This window comes from Anarhichas minor, unplaced genomic scaffold, assembly GCF_050575085.1.
Source record: "Anarhichas minor isolate MPS153535 unplaced genomic scaffold, ASM5057508v1 ptg000042l, whole genome shotgun sequence".
Classification (NCBI taxonomy): domain Eukaryota; kingdom Metazoa; phylum Chordata; class Actinopteri; order Perciformes; family Anarhichadidae; genus Anarhichas; species Anarhichas minor.
This window is the reverse complement of record NW_027466488.1, coordinates 2,374,778-2,398,842: the sequence shown is the minus strand read 5'-3', so window position 1 is coordinate 2,398,842 and position 24,065 is coordinate 2,374,778. Positions and strand designations below refer to the sequence as shown.

General features: G+C 40.6%; 1 protein-coding gene across 1 annotated transcript in view; it reads left to right on the top strand.

Moving 5' to 3' along the window:
* The window catches only part of mical2a (microtubule associated monooxygenase, calponin and LIM domain containing 2a), a 31,233-nt gene extending 9,287 nt beyond the window's left edge, over nucleotides 1-21,946 (top strand). The window contains exons 2-22 of the mRNA XM_076110308.1: nucleotides 187-556; nucleotides 4,755-4,962; nucleotides 5,168-5,284; nucleotides 6,370-6,471; nucleotides 8,071-8,226; nucleotides 8,302-8,402; nucleotides 8,883-9,140; nucleotides 9,983-10,098; nucleotides 10,226-10,352; nucleotides 10,481-10,571; nucleotides 11,171-11,318; nucleotides 12,900-13,099; nucleotides 13,750-13,853; nucleotides 14,053-14,124; nucleotides 14,228-14,362; nucleotides 14,768-14,872; nucleotides 15,825-16,091; nucleotides 17,710-17,817; nucleotides 19,599-19,779; nucleotides 19,871-19,947; nucleotides 20,035-21,946. Coding sequence (XP_075966423.1) covers nucleotides 296-556; nucleotides 4,755-4,962; nucleotides 5,168-5,284; nucleotides 6,370-6,471; nucleotides 8,071-8,226; nucleotides 8,302-8,402; nucleotides 8,883-9,140; nucleotides 9,983-10,098; nucleotides 10,226-10,352; nucleotides 10,481-10,571; nucleotides 11,171-11,318; nucleotides 12,900-13,099; nucleotides 13,750-13,853; nucleotides 14,053-14,124; nucleotides 14,228-14,362; nucleotides 14,768-14,872; nucleotides 15,825-16,091; nucleotides 17,710-17,817; nucleotides 19,599-19,779; nucleotides 19,871-19,947; nucleotides 20,035-20,439 — 3,339 coding nt within the window. The 5' untranslated portion in view covers nucleotides 187-295 and the 3' untranslated portion in view covers nucleotides 20,440-21,946. The remainder of the gene's footprint in view (nucleotides 1-186; nucleotides 557-4,754; nucleotides 4,963-5,167; nucleotides 5,285-6,369; nucleotides 6,472-8,070; nucleotides 8,227-8,301; nucleotides 8,403-8,882; nucleotides 9,141-9,982; nucleotides 10,099-10,225; nucleotides 10,353-10,480; nucleotides 10,572-11,170; nucleotides 11,319-12,899; nucleotides 13,100-13,749; nucleotides 13,854-14,052; nucleotides 14,125-14,227; nucleotides 14,363-14,767; nucleotides 14,873-15,824; nucleotides 16,092-17,709; nucleotides 17,818-19,598; nucleotides 19,780-19,870; nucleotides 19,948-20,034) is intronic.
* Nucleotides 21,947-24,065: the final 2,119 nt, after the last annotated feature.

Sequence of the window (24,065 nt, the reverse complement as noted above, 5' to 3'; positions counted from 1 at the left end):
TCATGGAGAAGATGAAATACAGCTGTCTACAGTCTAATCTATAAACCATTTAAATGAAATAATATAATGAAACATGTCTATTTTATTAGGCTAATAATAGAATATGGGGGAAAAAAAGCGAAAAGCCATCTGTGAGTGATTTTCTGCCATGAGATGACATCAGACTCTTGTGTATTGCCTCCACAGACTGGGCATGACGGTGAGGGCCAAGCTGAGGGTGTGACCACATCAGGCAGAGACTGCTGAACTAAGCAGGAGCCTCGATACACTAAACCACCTACTGCAGCCGGGAAAGATGGGAGAGACAGAGGAGGAGAAGGACAATGTGGGGAAGCTCTTTGAGGACTTCGTTCAGACCTCGACCTGTAAGGGAGCCCTTCAGGCCTTCAACGTTCTCTGTAGGAGGCTGGACATCGACCCTGCGGACAATGTCAACTTCTACAGCAGTCTGAAGGCGAAGGCCACCTCGTGGAAGGCCAAAGCACTATGGAGTAAACTAGACAAGAAGACGTCCCACAAGGAGTACAAGAAAGGCCAAGCCTGTGTGGGCACCAAGGTACATTTAATTATAACTTTGTATCGCCACAAAAATATTGATGATTGGTATTAATATTGGTGATTTGTTTCTTTTCACATGGACCAAGTGTGCACTGTGTTTTGTTTAATTGTTTTTGTGTGGACACGCATCTATTTTAAGAAGTCTTCTTTGTGGTGCAATCAAGGACCCTCCACTATCCCAGAGTGTTTCTGCCAAACAGCAGACTTTAAATAGAAGAAACAATACACATCTTTCTTATTTGCTTTACAAATATACTTTAGCTTGTAAATGTAAATTAGTTTTCAGCTACAATAGCAGAGTTTTCCACTGCAGTAACATCACAATGATGGAGCTGACTAAATGTTCACTCTGGTTATCTATCGCAAGCATGTCTGTCCAAGTTAATTTTCATTGTGTGCTGAAAAGTAAAAATGTGTTTTGTGCGCTGAAAGCAGCACAGACAGCACGGCTAAAACGTGTCTGTATTGTCCTTTTTAAAGCCTGAAATCCTAAAAAGGTCTAAAAGTTGTTTTAAACAATCAGCACTCTGTCTGTTTAAGTACTCCACAGAGTTCTATAGATATAATATATATAACTTTTCCTGCCCAGACACAAACCATCAACACTCACTCTTTCACTGCAACAGCTCCCAACATACAGGACAGGAAATGAAAGAGATATTGCTTTGCACTTGTTCTGTCCCTCTCAGACAGGTGCTCCATGACAGAGCTGCACAGAATGGAATACAATCATTAAATTATATCAAGGACAAATGCATCACTGAACCATCAGTGATGCACCATATGTATGCATTTAGCCATGCAAACAGTAAAATGATACACATCCCAGCTAAGAAACATACACACTGTACATCAAACCCAACAAGCAACAGATGTTCACATAAATGAAACATGACAGAGTTTTATAAAGAAGAAAAACACAGTGACAGCTGTGCACTGCTTCATCCAACTCTGTAGCTAAATAACACAAACAGTCAGAGAAGAAATTATAGACAAAAGACAAATTCCTTAAGCACATCTAAGAATAGCGCTGTTGAGGAGCTCTCCTTGACTTGAATTATGAAGAGATGGCTGCATTCGGGACAAAGAAACCGTGTCAGGGTGTGTGTGTGTGTGTGGGGGGGGGGGCACTTGGCAGTAAAGGTGATGAGGGAAAGTAGGAAAATCTGGAGGAGTGTGATTACCTTTCAGGCATCAGCTGCCTCCAGCTTGTTTTTACTGCGCAGAGAAACAGACAGCATCACTCAGCAACTATGATCATTTGGCCCCAGTTGTTCTGAGGGTGTGCTCTGCTCTTTATAGGCTCTTCCTACAACGTTGGAGCAAGGCCCAGATTGTTATTAAAGTGTGTTTTAAAAGCTCCAGTGTGAGCTCAGTTTTACAGGTTCTTTAAGCCAACACCAAAATAGGAAGAAACAAGGTAAACGTTTGAAGAAAGTGTGACTTTCCCTAAACTTCTGAGCCAAAAGTTTTCAGTTCACAGGGTTGTCTTATAAAATGAAAATTGGTACTATACTACGGCTTTAGTGGCACCAAAGTAGTAAACCAGATGTACAAACAGTGCATTATTAAAACACTTACTTATTGTGAATTTATGAGATTGCCTTTTTCTTCTATGCTTATTAATTTCCACACACATGCAGCACAAGTGCAGTATGAAGCCCGTTTTAATCACTCTGTGGTGGAGCGACATTCTGCTTTTACTTGATAACTAATTTCTCCTCTCCCTGGGAGAATCGCAAGGTGACGACACATGGTTTTATGGCAACTCAGCACTTTAACAGTGACAGATGTGATATCACTCGGCGCCTCGCCTTCATATATCCACCGTAGCAGCAATCTTTAAAGGAAGTGATGTCATCTGTGTTTTATGGCGCGACACAGCTGGCTGCTGTGACACCGCCTCATAACCACCGTGCAATTCTTCCTCATAAGGATTCACTGTGCACAAATACATTGCAAATTTATCTTTTTTTATAATGTGATGTTGTGAATCACTCTCGGCAGACTTAATCCAAGCCCTGGGACACAATGCCCCTTTTAACCCCGAGACTGTAAAACATCTTGAGTCAACAAAAGAAGTGCATTCAAGATATCTAGTTTTATTTCAAATTTAATTTAAAGGGAAGACAACTTTCACCTCCATCGGATCCATGTTGAGCCCCGATTCAGTTTGCTGCACAGATATCAGATATTGTCACGCTTTGTCAGACAGTTTCACACTTGTGTTGTATTGTTTGTGTTCCCTGTGGAGCAGAAATGATTAGTCAAGTTTGAAGACTCATTGAAAAATCATTTACAAAATATTTCATGCACAATGCTTCTCAAATGTGAATATTTGCAGATTTTCTTTGTTAAATATAACAGTAAACTAAATATTCATGGGCTTGTGACTGTTGGTTGAACAAAGATGAATTGATAACATTGTTGTTTAGTTGCAGCTCTAGTGTCCTAACATCTAAATGAAGATGCTGTGATAGTTAAAGAGCTGCTTGTATTAGCCACACTGTCAGCTGAGATGAAAAGGTAAACAGTGACACTCTGACTGACAGATAGGGTTCATTAATAAGGCGGGGGGCAAATGTGAGCAGGGCGAGGTGGAGCTGGGACGAGAGCGAGGTCATAAGTGGGAAGTTGAAAGGAAGTTAGTGTGTCCTGACTCAACAGATATGGAGCAAGCTGTCAGGAAAAGCCTCATATCTGGAATAATATATCCATGGAAACGGGCTTAAACAAACAGCCTGTTACTGCAAATGGCTGATCGACGGATGAATACAGTTTACATAAAAATGTGCACACTGTGAACGTACATCTGAATAAACTGAGTTAGTACTGTGCACGCAAATTACATTTTCAGCATCCTTCTATCGCTGTCTCTGGCGGTGTAAATAATACAATTACTCACCTTTTTGTTGAGACAAAAAAAACGTAGCCAGCAGGAAGGCTTGTCCAGGCAGCGCTTCCACCACCTGTGTGTGTGTGTTTCACACCTGAAAATACCTCTTTCTGATAACCTCAGGCCACACATGATGACACCCTGTGTTCCTCATCACCCACATCCGCTGTGAAGCCACCACAAGGTTTAACCACACACCCACAGAGGGAGAATATGGAGTGACTAAAGCGCAAACATCTTGTTTTTGGTACAGGAGCAGAGAGCCATTTGGGAACTCACACTGGGTACTGTGTATCAGCCCCCAGTGTGATTGTCTCACAGAACGGATATGGGCGGGTGGCACCCTCATCGCACTATGCTCACTGTGTGTCATCGTGTTGGTGGACACACAGGATTGCATGAAGTGAGTCCTCCTGTTCAAATATGCTGCAAACCCCTGTGTGCATGCTGGTGGGAATATTTAGAGGTCGGGCAGAGTGGTAGCTCTTTGTGCTGTTGGGAGTCTTTCATAGAAAAGGTGAAAGAAAAGATAACTTCAGCACTATTTTGGTGAGGCTATCCAGACAGGAGACTGTCCACCTTGTTCAGCACAGCAGGGGAAACCTTCGGAAGTGGTTTGGTTCTGGATTAAATGTCACAAGAATAAAGACACACACATACATCTCCTCTCTCCACAATTCTCTATAATGCCTCTTGACATGTTTAGAAGGAAAGAAGATAGAGTTTTCCAGCACACATGCGTCAGTCCTTTCATCTTTCTCTCAAGAGGATGATGTCATATTCGAGCCACACATTCTCAGACAGGCGCCGTAACCTCAACCAACTGACTTCATGCATTTTTTAACGAACCGTAGATATGTAAAGGTTGTAATAATGGTTTCGGTTGATGTTCCTCCTCTTGGCCATGTCCTGATGAATGCACTGCTTCAGGGTTGTGTAAACTCTCTTTATGTTTTACTAACAATCCTTGCACACACATGAAGGTCTGGAGAAGTCATCTTAAGGCTGCAATGATCCTCGGAGTCATTGTCTATCCTGCTGAAGTGTCCTTGAGTGAGACACTTGGCCTCTAAATGCTCCAGAGGGGCAGTAAAGTGCTGCTTCCTGTGATGATGTATGTAGATGTTATAACGCTCCCTGGCATGTTAATAAACTAGGAAGCAGTGAACCATTTTTCATCTCAGCCTCTTCTGCAGGAAAAGTCGGAGCCGTCTGTGATTATAGACGACTCCATGATGTAGCTCATGTCTCTGTGCCTTGTGTAAGTAATGAGGTCAATTTGTCGTTCTCTTTTATTTAGTGCTTAATCATCGGAGGAGGCCCGTGTGGCCTGCGGACAGCCATCGAGCTCGCTTTGATGGGTGCCAAAGTGGTGGTGATTGAGAAGAGGGACTCCTTCGCCAGGAACAACGTGCTGCACCTTTGGCCCTACACCATTCATGACCTACGGGGCCTCGGGGCCAAAAAGTTCTATGGCAAATTCTGCGCAGGGGCCATAGACCACATCAGTGAGTATCTGACTTTACAGAAACAAAGCACGCTGCTGTTTTTTTTGCTTTTCATGGTTAAGTCCAGTGGACCATAAATGGAGCTGATCGATTGATTCTAAAACCACTTCTAAGAGAAGGAAATAAAGAAAGAAAATGATTATATTATTAAATACAATGACTTTACTCTGTATGAAACACTGATGTGTGCGTCTGTGTCTAAAAGGCATTCAGAAGCTGCAGCTGGTCCTACTGAAGGTCGCTCTGATTGTTGCAGTGGAGTTTCACATCAATGTGGAGTTTGTGTCGCTGTTGGAACCTCCAGAGGATCAGGAAAATGAAGGTATCCTTGCACACGTCCAAACAATAGACCCAACAGTGCTTTATTCACCCGCTGACAGATGTTTTATGATCTGCAAGTTTTGGGAAGATAAGGAGATTTGAGCAGCAGGATGAAGCTAGATCAGTTTGTCAGACAGATACTGTGTAGCTTACTGGAGGATCTGTATTTACTCTCCCACATTGTATTTTAGTGCTCTGCTCTGCTTGTGAGGCAGCAAGGGACTTCTCAACCTGCAGTATTTAATTTCCTTGACAGCCACTAATAAACAGGAGACAAACATTGGCACTGATCTAGTTTTTCATCATATTTAGATGAAGTTTGCACTTTACTGTTCAAATGCCTGCTGTATACAGCACCCACCTATCACATTAATACCAATAAATAAACATTGTTCCCTTTTTTAAAGCAAAATGCAGCGGTAATATCTTCAACTCTCATGTAATGATGTTTTTCTGACATTCAGCACTTCACATGGGCTTTAGACTCTCAGGAAGAAAATAACTTACATGCTGTTGTCAGGTGTCTCCTCAGCTATAATAACTTTACACTGATAACAGCGAGAGCCTTGCCTAAGTTTAGACACAGACTTATCCCTCTTGTTCTGCTGTGACGAACTTAGCTGTGCCCTTGACATCATGGAATGCATTTTCCACATGGCGATATTACACAACAAACTGCCAAACCGTTACTGTGCTGGTCTCACACGCTCCTGTGCCACACACACTGCCCTACTTCAAACAACTAATATTACATCTGAAACAATGTTTTGTTTGTTAGTCAAGGTGGCAGGCCAGATCCAGTTGGCTTTCATTCAGCATTCCTTTGTAATACATCTCATGAAAAGCTAAATCTTTCTGCATTTCACCGGCATCGTAGCAACACAATATCATCAGTGTTTAAGTGTGCCATTATATTTCTCTCTGCTGACATCTGTCTTGACTGAGACACTGTCCTTAAGCAAAAGTACCAAGCTTGTATCAGTTGACATTCTTCGTGCTGATTGTTGAACTAACACACGAAGGAAATAATCCTCGGATTTATATTATGTGTCTTAATCCTTCTCTGTCTTTGTCTCCATCTCTCAGGGCTTGGGTGGAGGGCTGCAATCCGACCTGCTGATCACCCCGTGGCTAACTTTGAGTTTGATGTCGTGGTGGGGGCTGACGGACGCAGGAATACTCTGGAAGGTGAGAAGCCTGCAAACAAAAGGGGTGAACAGTAAAGATGCCTCAAGGATGTACTTGAGGATATAAAGTTACCTGTGTCTGGTCAAGGAAGTAAGAATCTCTGAGGCGAATGCATATTTTCACACCAAAAACATTCAAAGCACCGGGTTGGATTGGAGTCTAGTGTCACTCTCAAATTCCTTGTGCTGTTAAATGTCACTTAATTAAAATATGTATAGTACATGTGACTTTATTTTAAGGGCTGTCCATGTTCATGTGTTTGTATTATTGTGAAAATCTCTGAAGCATCACTTGGAGCAAGAAAGCCTTTTTTAGAGTTAACTTGACTCCGATAATACCCAGCATACCTTCTGTTTACTGAATAATGTTTCTGGACTCTCACTTTGAACAACTTGTGCTGCATTATTTCTGTTGTGAAGCTATAAATGACAATCACCTTTTGTAAACTTATACTTGTTTGAAGCCATTTATCTCTCCCACTGGCAAAGGTTATTCATCAAACTATGTACATAAATAGAGGCGAGCTTGGGCTCGGTGAAGTAGCTGATGCAATAGCGCTGGACTCTCTTTGACTCTTTGTCCCTCTGTTTCGGTCTCCCTCCTAAAAATGCTGTCATCTAACAACCAATTCGCATCAGATGCTTATTCCTAAAAAGGGCATTTTTGGCCAGGACAAGCTGTTTAGCTCATTCTTCAATTATGATGAAGCCTGGGGGAAATGATTTTCCCCTGCAGTCAGCCTGCTTTTGAGCAGCCTTTGTGGCCTAGCTACGGTAACGCAGAGTTAAATACAATCAGATCTGCACTGCAAAGAAGAGACGGAGAGGGGAAAAGCTCCTCCGAGATTTTAAACAGTGACATCATGTAGGAGTTGTGCCGTTTAACCTCTGCCCCAAATAAGTACTTTCACTGTCTCATACATCACTTTGTAGTAAGCAACCAATCCATTTCCTTTTCCTTACTGCACGTACAGCTTTAGATTAGTGACATTGTTGGTGAGTTCTTGCTGGTTTGAAAATGTAATTTTGAAAATCTAGCAGTGAAACGTTGAACCTGGGTGTTACTGTTTGATTTGATTGAAAGTTAACATTGAAAGAACCTTTGAATTCTGCTCCTGTGTCCCTGTATTGTCTTTCACAATATTTTAAATAGACTGTTGTCAAAAAAGCTATTGTCCTGGTTCAGTATTGTGCAGCATCGATTGTTCCTATTTTGTGAAGATATGAATCAAATGAAATTTCTTTCTAAAAACTCTGAACAAAATGAAAGACTGTTGTATGGTATGGATGTTCTACAACCTTTACTACACTTGCAGTTCTGAAGGTTAATTGAGCAAAAGCCTTTTAACTTTGATGATAGGATTTAATTCCTGGTGCTTCTTACAATCCATGGCTTTTGTTCCCTCGGCTATATAAAGGCTTACCTTCAGCTGCCTCTTATCCAGAAATAACTGCCATGTAATTATGGTTTAAGGCTAGATTTCTTTTGGTTTTGACAGACAAGCAGATTGGACTGGTTTGCTTGGCCCCTTCTTTTTTTTTTTTTGTTTCGTGATTCTCTGTTTCATTCGTTATCTGACTTTGTCTTTTTCTCTCCCAGGCTTCAAAAGGAAGGAGTTCAGGGGGAAACTGGCGATAGCCATCACAGCCAACTTCATCAACAGGAACACCACTGCTGAAGCCAAAGTAGAAGAGATCAGCGGTGTGGCCTTCATCTTCAACCAGAAGTTCTTTCTCGATCTTAAAGAGGAGACAGGTGGGAGAGGAGCTCAGTCAAACTGCCTCACTGTGGTGTTAGCTAGTCATTCTCAAACTATGTCATTTGTTGCAGGTATCGATCTGGAGAACATTGTGTACTACAAGGACAACACGCATTACTTTGTCATGACTGCCAAGAAACAGAGCCTGCTGGACAAGGGAGTCGTCATTAATGTAAGCAGAACATGGGTTCAGGGATCCGTAGTGTCCTTTTTTCACAGTCGTATTTTTTTAACCGTAGTTTTGTTAATTTTATCATAATAACAACGAATCAATAATGCAATCAAATGCAACAGCCCTTCATCTCTTTAGGTTGGGAGATAAATAGCATGGCAGCCAATGATTGCATTAGTCTTGATTAGATACAACCTGATAATCAGACTTATTCTCTTTGAATCTTCAAAATGGTTGATGTGGGTTAGCACTTCAGTGGTCTACAGCCAGGCTAGTTGTATTCATTTCAGTGTATTGTGTCCACAATCTGTACTCATAAAAGCCCCTTTGTATGTGTAAATGTGTAAGATAATAAAAATGATTTAGCTTTAGCATTACTAGAAAACTCTCAAAGGGAGCAGATCATAAAGAAAATAATCTTGGTGAGCTCAGACTTAGTCGGTGTGAACTTCTCCTGACGGTCATGCTTCTGTTCAACAGGATTACATAGACACCCAGATGCTGCTGAGCAGTCAAAATGTCAACCAGGAAGCTCTTCTTTGCTACGCCCGAGAGGCTGCTGACTTTGGCACCAACTACCAACTTCCCACGCTGGATTTTGCCATTAACCACTGCGGGCAGCCAGATGTAGCAATGTTTGACTTCACAAGCATGTACGCCTCTGAGAACGCTGCTCTGGTCAGGGAGAGATCTGGACACCAGCTGCTGGTAGCACTGGTTGGCGACAGTCTACTAGAGGTAAAGAAGGGCAAGACATCAATAGCACTGTAAAACTCAAAATCTCACCAAGTATATTTGTCTAATTACTAGTTAAAATATCTGATAACACTTAATATAAGACACAATTGACTAACGAGTAATATTTCAGTGAGATGTATATTTTTAGACAGCGCATTTTGAATATGTTATTAAATGAAAAAATACTACTTTTGGGCATCACAGGCTTATTATGACATAAAACACTTCCTAATGAAATATAGCTCAAAGTTAGTTTCCCCAGCTTATTTCAAGATCTCTTTTTATCTTGAAAGGCCTAAATATTCCATTTCATTTCAAGAAATCTGCACGGTGGTTTGGTGGCTAGCACTGTCGCCTCACAGCAAGAGGGGTGTGGAGTTTGCGTGTTCTCCTCGTGGCAGCGTGGATTCTTTTAAACAGATTATAAGCACTTAATGTCTTTTTTTCCAGTGTGAGTTCAGTTCAGGTGAGTGTAAGAATCTAGCACAATGTTGAGGAGCTTGACTGTCTAGGAAAAGAAGCTGTTCCACAATCTGTTTTGTTACACAAAGACATGTTTTGCTGTAGATGCTGTAGAGGGACATTCAATGTATAATAAGTAATGTCTGTCTCTGTTGTTTTGCCTGACAAATTAAAAAACAAAGAACGTCAACAGTCTCAAAATCATATTAGCATATGATGCCTAACAATATTTAGTGCTGCTAATTGATTTTCAGTCTGATCACAATATTTGCAATAATGATTTTGTTGCTTTAAAGTATGTAGATGTTGATGTTGTTTTGTCTCCTCTCATACGCTGACACACAATTATAATAATATACACATTATGTGTTCCTGTGCAGCCCTTCTGGCCCATGGGCACGGGTTGCGCCAGAGGCTTCCTGGCTGCCTTTGACACAGCCTGGATGGTAAACCGCTGGGCTCAGGGTCGGACAGCTCTGGAAGTGCTGGCAGAGAGGTACACACACACACACACACACACACATTTTATGTCTTAGAAATATAAAAGTGCGTGTTTGCATATTTACGTCATCTGATACCGTTGGAAATAACACCATGTATCTTGTTTCTTTGTGTTTCTATAGGGAGAGTATTTACAGGCTACTTCCACAGACTACAACTGAAAACATTGCCAAAAACTTTGATCAGTACACCATAGACCCTGGGACGCGATACCCCAACCTCAACTCCTCTTGTGTCAGGCCGCACCAGGTGAGAGGGAGTACTCACTGTGGCAACATAACACTCTTCCTAACATCTATCCATCCATTTTTAATCACATATACACAACGTCTTGAATTTCTTGTTTGTAAACGTTTTCCTTTCCCTTCCTGTTTCAGGTGCGTCACTTGTTCATCAGCAAAGAGCTGAATTCCTGCTCTCTGGAGCGTGCTGCTACCATACGTCGGCCTGTCAATCTCTGCAGACGAGGTAAATCTAACTAGACAGGATCTGTAGTTCAAAGCACAGATTTGCTGACCTTTCTTTATATTATTAAGTAGAATCTGACTGATTGATTAGGGTTTCCACTCTTCTGTTACTTTGAACGGATCCTCATATGGTCAACAGAGAAAGCTTTTAAAGAAGAGCCACCGGGTGTCCAACACAGTTATCTTGCTCTTCAAGTTTTTGAAGAGCAAGGGTCAAACACAGGGTCCTTTTTAAACAGGGATGTTTAAAAAGGACCCTGTGTTTGTATTAAAAAATATATACTTACTAACAGTAACACAGAAGCTCTATATGCTGAACTAAGCTGTTCAACTGAAATAACTCTCGAGTCATCAAAGGCTGCGAGGAAGTACATGTCCAGACAGAAATGACAAAGATGTGTGCATACCTCAGCACCACATCTGTCATGACCTTATTTACTGGCACGCCATGTGTTGGTTCATGCTTGTGGCATCATATCCTCTTCAGCCTCTCTGAGGGTCTAGATTTTCTAACACAGCATAAATTAATGTCAGAAGTTATTTGAGAAAGAACTGCTGTGTTTTTTTTGAAAAGTCTAACTAGCCATGTTTCTGTTGTAGAGTCGGAGATCAGACCGGCGAGGCTGCTTACCTGGTGCCAGAAACAGACCGAGGGCTACAGGAATGTGACGATAACAGACTTGACGTCTTCTTGGAAAAGCGGTATCGCTCTCTGCGCCCTCATCCACAGCTTCAAACCCCAGCTGATGTACGTAACACACGTCAAATGAAATCACTAGCAGCCTGCAACGCTGCATCTTTCCATCGAAAACCTGTTAACATCATCTTATCTCTTTACAGTATTAAACCCAGACATGCATTCACATTGACAAATGTGTTGTTGTTTTTCGTAACATCTAGTTGTGAGGAATTTATTTCTTATGGGTGTGTTAACTATGTTCGACATGAGAGCAACTCTTTTATCAATGTGTGTTCTCTACCTCATAACTAAAACACTCAACCCTGTTTAACGTGCTGATAGATGTGAAGAAGACTTCATACATAGCTGTCTTTTGCGTAAACCTAGCTGGTAGTACAGAGTGCAAACAGAGGAGTTTTTAGAGGGCAGGTGTGTACATTTCACACGTTTTTACCAAGGCCATTTATTAAGTGAGATTACCAACTAAACTGAAATAAATACTGGCTATTTCAGTACCTTTTTATTAATGTGGATCCTCCAAAAATATTATTGAGTAGTCTTTTAATTCTAAATAATGGTCCTTCCTATCTGTTTATCTGGAGCCATGGAGAAAAACAACTCATGTGGGACTTGGTGTACTTTATCACCAACTTTTGGGACAAAATCTTCCCTAAAAAAACAGAAACCGTGCATTAGTTTCCACTTTTTAGAGTTAGACTGCCTTGCACGGCATGGAATTAGCCAATGCAACTGTAGATTAGTACATTTACAGATCTAATTATATCCTCTCACTCTTTAATTATTGCCTTCATACCTCGCCACATGCCACTACAATTTCATGTGGTCCTGTGAGTTTCCAGGAACTACTGGCATTTTTCCCCTTCCCTCCTCCATATGCATGCCTGTCAGCAGAGCAGGCTGCAGAGAGTTGAGCAGGTTCGTAGAAAAGAAAGAAAGGGAGAAAGAGCAAGCCTCTGCACTTACAGAATAACACCAACGCCTGTGTGTGCTGCTGCTAGGTTACTGCCCCCCTCTTTACATTATCTCTGATGGTGTCTGCACACCGTCTGTGTAGGTAAAGACGTCAGAGCTGGGTTTTTCTGCCGAGTAATTTGCAGCCATTTTCTCCTGCAATATGAGAAACAAGTTCTTCTGCAGGGCTTAAAATAGATTGAGTAAGTTAAGTTTCAGTATAAAGTCATTCCATTGTGCTTACCTCAACTCTTTTCATATCAGTGTGCATATTATCTTACACTCTGCCCAACATCAGTCACCTGACGCCTACATGAAATGGAAGTCAAGAAATAATCCTTTAAAGAATCTCAGCCCTTCAAACCTCACTGTTACATTCCTGCCTCATTATTCAGGGAAATTCTGCTGGTCATGATACTGGAAAGTCTGCATTTTAGAAACAAATAAGAAGTGAACATATGTTAAAAGAAAATCTAATTGAATTAATATCATTATGTATGCATGGCAGAATGATCAGTGGAAATGCAAACCAGAAATAGACGGAGGTAAATGGTTTCACAATCAAAATGTAAACCCTACTGTGGCTGAAACAGTAACTATGACATACAGTATGTACTCAGAATCTGTTTTTATTACCTTCCTCTTACTCGAGCCACCATTACTGTCTTTTTCCATCAGAGATTTTGACTCATTAATCGAGGAAGACCACTCTGCAAACCTCCAGCTGGCTTTTGACATCAGTGAGCGTGAATTTGGGATCGGATCATTCACATCTGTGAAGGAGCTGAGTCCTGATCAGGAGTTGGATAAGACCAGGATGATCACCTACCTGTCCAAGTTCTACGAGCTGTTGCGTGGCACACCCCTACCTGCCTCAGGTAGTCTGCTCTACTGTTCTCTACTCTACTCTACTGTATTGTAATCAACTCTGTAGTCGTCTTATCTTCTCTATTTCTGGTCTTCATCTTCTTCAATGTATTCTATGATTAAAATGTTTAGAAAACCAAAATTCCAGTGAGAGAGAATGTATCAAATTCCATTTGGTTTCTTCTAAAAATGTGTGTGTTGTGCAGTCCTATTAGTCAAGTATGGTGATGGTATGGTATGAGAGGAATGTGTGTCTGTACCAGAGTGGACTTCTGTAGTCTGGGAGTCTTGACGACATTAAAACATCCATCACTGCCTGTCTCTACTGAAAGGATATTTAATGCTTACCTACAGTATACTTTGTTCTATTTAACGTCGGCCAGCCATTCACCTTTCTCTGACATACAGCTGAGTGATTCAATAAGCTTTGAAGTGGCCGCGTCTGTAGCGATGCGTCTCTGTGTGATCAGGGCCTATGGTTTTTTTTTTTTTTTTTGGTGGAACATTGCTCTTCACAAATGCAGTAACTCTCTTTTTTTCCAGACCACTTATATGACTTTCCTAATCTACATGGACATTGTTCATTGATATTATCTGACATTTATGGCTGTAACCTGTGGAAAGTATGAAAACTCTAATGCAGCCACATGTTTTACTGCAGGTTCCAGAGGAGTGGATGAAAACAATGAAGATTATCCATCTAAGGAAGTGAGAAGTAATAATAATGTGCTCAACCTGGCTCTGCCCAGGAAACGGGTACCGAAGGTAACTCCACACTGAAATGTTTCGATATGATGTACTAAATACAAAAAGTTGATTCTCTCTGACCCCCAATGTTTTTATTTCCAGTTCATATGGGACTCTTTCTATATACATACAGCATGTCATTGTTAGATGTCATTTTTGGCTTGAAGCTCCCCTTCCTTTGACCGTTGGATATTCAGTCTTTCCTTGTGCTTTACAGGATGAACAGAAGTCGGACGGTACAGATCCCATTTACAAAAGGAGGCGGAAATTCTGCAGTTATCTGGAGGAGGTTTGTTGTTTAACTACCTACTTGTAATTTCAAACTTAACATGTAGAAGAAAATTCTGTTGATCTTGATGTAGGATCTTGTCTGTTGTCCCGACTCTCGTTAGGCCACCAATCTGTCGAGTAATGGCTCTGCAGTGCAAGAGGACCGAGAGCCCAAGGAAAACAAAGTGCGCTCAATGGCTACTCAGTTGCTGGCCAAGTTTGAAAGCACACAAAGCCACACCGTCCGGAGAAAACAGGTACAAATACACAACTGTGTTTTAGCCCCATAGATAAAAAAATAAATTTATTTACTGTACTATAGTTATGGTTTTCATTGTTGTCCTGTAATTAAGTTCATATGTGTGAATATACTGTATATATGTTTTTATTTATCGACAGACAAAATACTTTGTACATCTTTTCTTCATGAATATAGTTAAAAAGGGCTATTTGCCTTTTTCATGGATCATGAATATGTTTTAAACTTGTTGTGAGCTGGAGCTCTGACAGCAGTCTGCGGTTTTAATCTGACAAAACTTTCCTTTTGCTAATTCTACAAAGTCTATTCTTGTCTGTTTTTTCCAGCATTCATTCTTTTCAGCCTTTTCTATTTCTGTGCCTTTTTTATTAACGGTCTTCCTAACCTTCCTGCAAAATCTCAGTCAGACTGTGAGGAGTCCTCCCCGCTTCAAACTCTTGACCTGGCTGAGGGTCTGCACATTAAACTCAGGCCTCCGATCCCACCTAAACCTCCTCCTGAGATGCAGGTAGTCTGGAGCTGCTAGACGGCAGTTTAGACACACAAACTGTACAAACAGTAATCAAAGGCATCAGGACAGTCTTTAAAACTAGTGACCGTCTGTAAAGCTTCAAATAAATGAGAAAAGTCAATCAAACATACACACATGCGTGCATGCGCACACACACACACACACACACACACACACACACACACACACACACACACACACACACAGACATGTATGTCATGTTTATGTGTACACACTGTACTATATACAGTGTGTGTACTGTACACATAAACAACCCATGTTATGCTGAAATGATATAATTTGCCTAAATTAGGAGTTTCCGTTTCTCCTGTAAACAACTTTACTGGTGGTTTTACATTCTGCAGTCTCGACTGACTCGGACCCTCATTTCACACCAGAAACTAAATAAGAATGAAAACTCAAATAAATACAGTTATATATGTACTTAATCAAGTAAACAATGCAAACTACCTCTTTTGGAAATAAAGTTACGGCTAATATTTGGACAGCAGTACAAAGTTACTTTTTTAAAACTCAAAATAATTCGCATTCAATCTGAGTTAAATGTAGCTATTGGTTGTAGACTCCAAGGTCTCAGATGTCAGACTGCCCCTTCAGTTCTTGACTTCCCTTAAAAGAAGGTTTTAAAAACAACCTGCTTGATTACCATTTGATGATACATAACTCTGGCAAAACATGAAGCAGACAGAATAAATTGTTAATGCTGTGCTGGCATGACTAACGCCTAAAAAAGAATTGCAAAAAAATAGCTTTGAAAATATTTGGCAGCATTGTAAAGCGCTTTGATGATTTGTAGTTAATGGGCTAAAACAAAACCACCTGCGTGGTTCTACAGCCTTTAAGTGAATTCATGTCTCACAGTTTGGTTGCTTGATGAGGAGCTAAACCACAGCTCACATGTGCACTACTGTATATTATCCGTCCACAGTTTGAGGTCAGTATCAGAAAAGCAGCAGATCACTTAGTGCGCCTGCCTCCAAAGACTCTGCCCAAACCTCAGCTCCAGCCTGAGTCCCTGCACCCATTTTCAGTAGTGAAGCTCAGACATGTTGATCGGACGCACGCTGAGACGAAGCCCCAGCCTCAGCCGGAGAGTGCAGACCCCCCTGCTTCTTCTCCCTCCTGCCAGTCAGCAATCCATTTCATGTCAAGAGTGCTGCAGCGCCTCAGGGAGGTGGACGAACACGTCTCTGAGGTGATCACTATCTGTCTATCAACTATCTCCTCCTTCATATATTTAACTTCTTCTCTGTTCTCTTTTCAAACCCTTGTGATTGTTGCATGACCTGATCCCCAAAAATGCCCCCGAGTGAATGTTGATTGTATATCATACCCTGATTATACATTTAGGCTTGTGTAATGTGTAGGCAGAGGGTGAAGGCAGCCCCTTAATTATCCAGCCTGACGAAAATGGCAAGAGCAGGCCTACAGACCTGGCCAAGAGCTGAGACAGGCACATAGGCGGATTACTGGCCAGTCAGAGTCTGTGTGGAACAGGTCGGCCAGGACCGGGCTGCAGGCGCTGGCTTACAGGTCTGCCAATAAGCTATTTTGATTTTTCAGATTTGCCAAAAAGCTGCCTGTCTTGGCTTAGATCTGCAAAATAGCTTTCCTTATCAAATCAATTAGTGAGTTTTTTTTTTTGTTGAGAACAGTGGTGATGTGTGAAATATTGAAGCATCTCATCCAGTTTCACCTGGATCTTCTTAAAATAATGAAAACAATCAAAATAAATTTCTACTAATTCACTATTGGAAAAACCTGCCATAAAAAAGGGTTATTTTTGTGACCACTGCTCCTCTTTGTCATTGCAGCTTGTCTGTGTTTTTACATGGTCGTTTATGGGACTTCTGTGTATTCTTGCATATTGAAACATTTTCAGTTTTCTTGACAGATGCACCTGCAATTTCCACACAAATCATCTGTCTTTGCTCTGTTTGTTTCACCTTTCTTTCATGTGCAGGTTGTTATGCTTCTTTTATAGCTGACAAAAAGCTGCTAACTGGCTTATACTGTATGTAGGCTAACAGTGTTTGTAATTATAATTAAAGGAATAGTTTGGCATTTTTGGGAAATTTGCTTATACACTTTCTTGCCGAGAGTTAGATGATAAGATACTGCTGTCTGTGTGTTAAGTACAGAGCAGGAGCCAGGAGGTGATTAGTCTGTGTAAACTAGTCTAATCTCTCTCTGGCTCTGGCTCCATACTGTACGTGCTGACATGAGAGTATTGATCCTTTAACTCCAACAAAGTGAAAAGGGGAATTTTGTCCACCCCTGTATTATCAGTGTGTAGATAATCCAACTTTGTTCATAAGGCTTTTCAAATGATCTTACATTTTATGATTATCCTTTTAATTGATGTGCTTTGTATTTTGGCCTTGACGACTCCATACTTCACTATGGCATTTATTAATGTCTATATTTTTTTGGCTGAACCGACGTACTTGTCTCTGATTTCTGTGCCAAGTCTTTGTGGCTGTCTCGGTTTTCTGCTCCAGTACAGCATGAGTAACCACATCAAGTGGGGTGTGAAATTAACGTAATAAGGTAGCTTTCTTTCCACACACCGACGCTATTGTTCTTGTCCCAACAATAGTCTACACACTTAGCTGTCAAATCCTGCTTCTTATTGGGAAAGCAGAACAGAAAGGTCTTTCATCATTTAACCGTGCACTGCGTATCAAATGGTTATTAGTCTGCCTAATTATGTCTAGACACAGAAAGCTCCATTTGTTAGTGGGAGAATGTGTCTCACTGTACTGAGGAGGCCAGACTCATGGCTTTTCTTTTTATCCTGTGTCATCCTGCAGAAAAAAGCTCAGACACAACAGGCTAGAGAGTTTCACTCAAAGAGTATAAAGGAAAAAGCTGTTCACCTTAGTGGGTTGTTCTCATCAGACAGCTCTGCTGAACTCAAGGTGACTATCTCAAGCTTGGTGTGTGACCCCACCCTGGCCTTGTCTTTTGCACTACCTGCCCTTCACTGTGTGTGTGTGTGTGTGTGTGTGTGTGTGTGTGTGTGTGTGTGTGTGTGTGTGTGTGTGTGTGTGTGTGTGTGTGTGTGTGTGTGTGTGTGTGTGTGTGTGTGTGTGTGTGTGTGTGTGTGTGTGTGTGTGTGTGTGTGTGTGTGTGTGTGTGTGTATTTGCATGTGCAGACATGTCATGATTGGCATCACCAGTGATGCATGCAGCCAATTTTCTCCCTCGTCCTTTATTTTGTACAACATATATTTTATGTACACTTTCATATGTCTAGATGCAGGAAATTCTGTCATAATAATGCAATGACTTTTTTTCATTAAGGTGACACTTAAAGTGACTATATTATATTTTATAATAACAATGTATCAAATGCCAACATTAAAACAATGTGATAGGGGTCAAAGGGCCTCATATTGTTGAACCTACAGAGAATTCATTCCTGAATCTGCATCTCTTCTCCCCTTTACGAGGCTTTACAGCAAGTGTATCGTGTGATGCAGACATGCAGACGTGTGATGCAGACGCTGCAACAAACGCTGAACACTTAACAACTTGATGAATTTAAATCTGTTGTACTATTAGACTAGCTTAGTTTTATCTCGGTGTACCTAATAATCTGGCAAAAAGAGGTCATGTGCATGATGTAATATTTGTTTCAGCTGTGAAGGCTCAACATATCTTGGTCATCCTAAAGGCAGCACGCAGAGGGCCCGTTCTAAAACAGCTTAAAAACAAGCATCAAAGCCCAAGATTTACATTGTTGTCATGTACTTTCTTAATTATAATGGACATATTTATGCGTTAGGACTGCTGCTTTGCATGAGAGATTTGCTTTTAACTGCTGTTTCTGCCCAGTGTGCTTTTAATTACCAGTAGTCCTCACAGAAGAGAAGCGTGCGTTCTTGTGATGGCACTTTGTGTGTTCCTCGGCTCCACCCAACCCAAACAGCCTGCTCTAACTCAACAGCCAGATGTTACAATTCAATATAAAAGAACAACTCCTGGTACCCAGTGTTAGGATTAGTGAGCTGTTGCAAATGAGTCTGAGGCTGTAGACTTTAAGGGGAAGACAACAGTCCCCCTCCCTGAAAATGACCCCAGACACAGAGTCTCATGGACCTCACCATCACCTCAACTGTCACTCAAAACATCCCCAAGATGATATTAAAACAAGGAGGTGACACTGACAAGAAAAGCATTCATTGAAACAGCTGTGTGTTCCTCATCTTGTCACATTCTCACTCTTCCTGCATGTAATACCACCTGTGTTTCTACACACGCCAACACCTCCAAGTGTAACTAATGCAACGAAGAGTTTCTGGCAAAAGCCATGTGACCTGTAAAGAATATTCAACATGAACGTTTAATCTTGAACTTGGAAAAAGAAACTGAAAGTCTACTTGCTAGCAAAGAAAACCAGGTATGTAGACTACAGGTTAAGAGTTAAAAGTGCAGAAATAAAACTAGATTAAACATATTCAATATTCACAAAGGCTTTCTGATGAAGGAATGTTTGGAGGAATTTGTTTTTGTGACACAAATTGTAAAGAGAGTTTGTATATTCCATCTTCATGAATGTGCCGTTTAGGTGAGCTTCTGTTTATGATTTAAGTATTTAATTGCCTGGGTTTACGTAGTGGTAAATGCTATCTGAAGGATTGAGGTCAGTGTTTTTTTACATTAGTGCTCATCACTCTGCCTGTACTCTGTTTCCCAGGGCGGCTCAGTACGAAGGGCGTTCCCCCCGTCGGGTGACAAGTGTCACTCATGCGAGAGGCGTGTTTATATGGTGGAGAGGGTCTGTGCCGAGGGGCTCTACTTCCACAGGGAATGTTTCCGCTGTTCCACCTGCAGCTCTGCCCTGCGACAGGGAGCACATGCCTTCGACTCTGAACAGGGTATGTGTCATCCGATATCATCTCTCTGAATCTGAATCCAGATTTTACTAATAAATCTACTTTGTACTGACACTTTGCTGTAATCTTACAGGAAAATTGTACTGCAAACTTCATTTTGATCAACGCAACAATGGGACAAACCTACAGAGGGCTTTTTCTCTGCGCTCAGTGAGTACTTTGCATTTCTAAAAGTATCCATCTTATTCTAGCAATATTTACTGTGAGATATTGAACTCCTCTGTCGTCTGTCTTTAGGATCTTTCTGGAGCTGGAGCTCAGGAGCTATGTGTTGATGATGCACAGAGCTTGGAGTCCAGCAGCACAGCAGACCTGGAGAGTCGATCTTCAGCAGGTATCTGCAGCTCGTTCATGAGGAAACACCTGAGCCGGCCCCTGAGTGTGATTCGTGCTGTGTGTAACGCCCCCGGGTATCTGTCCCATCGTGTGCGTAGTACAGCACAGGCCCTCGCCGGCCACCTGAGGGACAATGCCCAAGACTATGCGTTCCTGTATGAGCTACTGAGTATGAGCTTGCCCCTGCTGCTTGTTCTACAAGAGGTACTGCTGCAGATGTACTCAGAGGCTGTGCCTGATGGGCCCAGCTCTCTACAGGCTCTACTGCTGTGGCTGCAGGAGCATATAAGGCACAGGCTCCTCTAGACACTCAGCAGACTCCAGCTGTTAATATTTGACTGCAAATGCCAATAAACATGTAGCTGGGGTGCACATTAGCAGGAGAGTTCTTGTCATAATACCATTTGTAGCCGTGCACAAGCACCTTTTGTATTGTTTTACTTTCCTTTTTGTTTTTGATGATACTGCTCTGTGTCTTGGATGTACTCGTGCATCAGTCAAAGAAGAGACACTGTAGGTTGCTCATGCAACTTTTTTGCAAATTACCACAGGGGTCAATGAAAGCTGCACCAATTATTTTTGCAGTGGGTTTGATGTGGAAACTGTACATAATTTGCACACTTAGAATAAGGTAAACAAATAGATTTAAGGTAGTTAGAATGAAAACAAAACAGGCCAAAGTCAGTGCACTTGATACTGCTGATATCATCTTTGCTGTAGAACTTTTTACGACCTGTCTTGGAAAATTGACCCTGCGGTTAAAATTGCTTAACTCAGGTTATGACTGACTAACTTGATGCACTTTATCTTTGGGATCAGCCTCGTTGGCGCAGCAGTAAACTGTCACATTAAAAAGCCAGCTCTCATGTTAACGCTGACCACCAGACAGGTTTTCTTTTGACTATGCATATGTGCTCTTGACATATCTTTTTTTCTTTCATGTGTATGTGTTTTATGCACATGTCAACAATTTGCTCATTCTTTTTTTAAACTCTTACCATTCGGTTTACTTTCATGGGCAGTTTTTTATTGATTCTTGAATGGATAAAACCAAAGAATCTGGTGAGTTTCTCTCTCAGTATTTAGTTTTTACTTTGCTGCCATCTACTGTTGACTTTCAGAAAAACTATGAAAACAAAATGATAAACCCCACCCCTTCATTTTTTTTATAACCTCACTCTGTATAACAATACAGACAATTACGTTTTAAATGATTGATTTAAGAATTATTGTTCTGATTTACTGTAGACAATAGAAGCTGGTGAGCATGTTGTGATGCGTTTGAATGTGCTTGCCACTCTTGCCGAAATTGTAAAGCATGTTGTTGCCTCTTTGACTGGAAGCTACAGTTGCTTCCTATTCAGATACACTAATCTAATCTAGCGATGCTTATGAACCACTTCATGCTCATGATTTTTGTTTATAAAATATTTGAAAATGATATTTGCAAAGACTTCAGGCATTATTGTACGTGTTTACAGCATGATGTGCTGGATATGAAGTTTATGTTTTGTTGTCGGCTACATGATGTTTCATGTTGATTTATTTAATCTGCTGCATGTACTATGAGCTGGTTGACAGTGTTATAAAATACCAAAGAACTGTTCTCACACACACTGACTGGACTTGTGTAACATTTACTTTATACATCTGTAAGACAACAGTCAACACCGCATGTGTAATGGTGCCAACATACAAACATCGTCTTCGAATGAATGTCAGTATTTTACTTTGTTTTCATAAATATTTCCTATTTCAGTGCTTTCAGCCGTTATTAGTGTCTGTATGTTCTCATCTTTCTCTTTTCCTCTTGTTCAGCTGAAGCCTTTTATGAAGAGGGTGAGCCAGCTGGATGGTTAGGAGAAATTCAATTTTAAAGGTGATCACCTGCATGGTCATGTCGTCATGCGTCATACTTGTGATGTGTCTGCAGATACTGACGATAAATAACTGACCAAAAGTGTCTGGTGTCACTTAACGACATCGCTGAAGTGATTAAAAATCTTTGTTTGAAGTTTTGACAAAACTAAACTCATAATTAATGAGCGGACTCAGCGTTTGTCATTGATCATCCAGCTGTTTTTGGAATGATACTAACTAAGCCTGGTTCAAGACCCCTGAATTGCTGCCTACACCTCCTGCTTTTCTAGTGGTCCAAATAGTATGAATACTGAAATTAAAGTCTGATTTTCGCACTAGTACTAACTTGTAAAGAGAAGAAACCAAGGAAACGTCAAATCAGGTTTTATTCCAACTTTATTTTCTCAAAACATCAATTTGTCAGATCAAAGTTGGTTCCGTTAGTATTTACAAATAGTTGACAAAACTATTTGCACAAAGGACTATTCTCTTTTAGAGCTTTTGATTGTATCACAAAAGTTGCCAGCAGTTGTCAAGGTTTTGCAAATGTTTGAATTTTTATTTCTCCAAGAACTTCCAAGATCCACTTTGACTGTTTTCCAGGTGAGTAGTAATATTTACTTAAATTTGTAACCAACATGAACAAGGACTCTTTAAAGTGCTCAGTCAAATGGTAAGTTTTAGGTAAATCAACTGTACGAACACTTGTAAAGTCCTTATTTAAATCATAACCCCCCACGGTTAATACTGTAGCTCTGTGAGCACTGTTGCCTTTGTTTGCACTGTTAGCTTCATTAGCTGCTAGCTAAAAACAAAGTTATTCAGTTGTTCTGTGAAACTCACCTTGCATGGTTTGTGCAATGGCCTGTGTAACACTTCCCTGATTTAAAAAAAAAAATAAGTTTTTATTTGTACAGTCATATTTTCATGATGATCTGACAACAGCAAAGAACCACTTAACATTTCCATTTAGAGGTTCAATACAGCACCATTTAGAGAAACCTATTTCGGTGTGTGTGCATTGACCTCTAACTTTATATTTGTCCTGGTTTATAAAACACATTAGTGGCATTTCTCTGCCTCCTAACTTAAAATGGAAACTACATATGTGTTGTGTTGAAAACTATTCAGGGATGCACTTTGTGCACAGAGGACTGAACCTCGATTGACTAAAGAAATTGCTGTGATACATGATTCTACTTGTAAAAAAAAGTCCTTGACTCTACGACACCAGTTTGGATTCTGTTGATACTTCTGTTCTTCCTTTGCTTTTAGAGTAAATATTGAAGGTTAATTACACTTTAAAAAAATAAGATGTCCACCATTTAACATTTCCACCATGGCTTTTACTCGTACTGTTATTTTAATGATAATACATTCTACTGTATCTTCATAAGTGTAGATATATGCAAACACTAAATGGAATAAAGGCACCCTTTTCCGTGCATGCCAGTAGCTAAACTGTATTAAATACGTGGAAGTTCTTTTATTTATCTCATTAACGTTGTCTAAGTCAAGGATGAGATCTCGTGGGTTCATATTTCGAGTCATTTTGGCCTGTGATGTTTAGGAGAGAACACAATTTAAACCAGAAGTTGCTGTTTATGCACCAAAAGCTCTACTCCTTAATGCGCCACGACAGCCAACAAACTAACACACATAGCTTTGCTAATGAATTATCCTCTCCATGCCGTGTTGTTCCTTTGTCAGCTCTAAATTTATAAATAATGTTTGTGCATCTTTGTTGTTCATCTAATGCTCCTTTTGTGCCATTTCCATTATATCGCCCCAAAAAAATAAAATCTAGCTCTTTAGAGAGTACTTACGAGCATTTCAGCCTCTAAAAGCTTGTTTTATGAGAATGTGACGGAGCCTAACTTTTTAATAACATTTATTGTGCCCATATTACAATGTATCAGTGAATCCCTACATCTCTACATTTTAAAATCAGTAAGCACAGGTTGACACCAACAAATCATCAGAGTCTTACGCAGTAAAGGAGATGAGCTACATGAAAATATATTTGATTGTTTATATAATAAATACAAAAACTGATGATCATTTCTGGCATC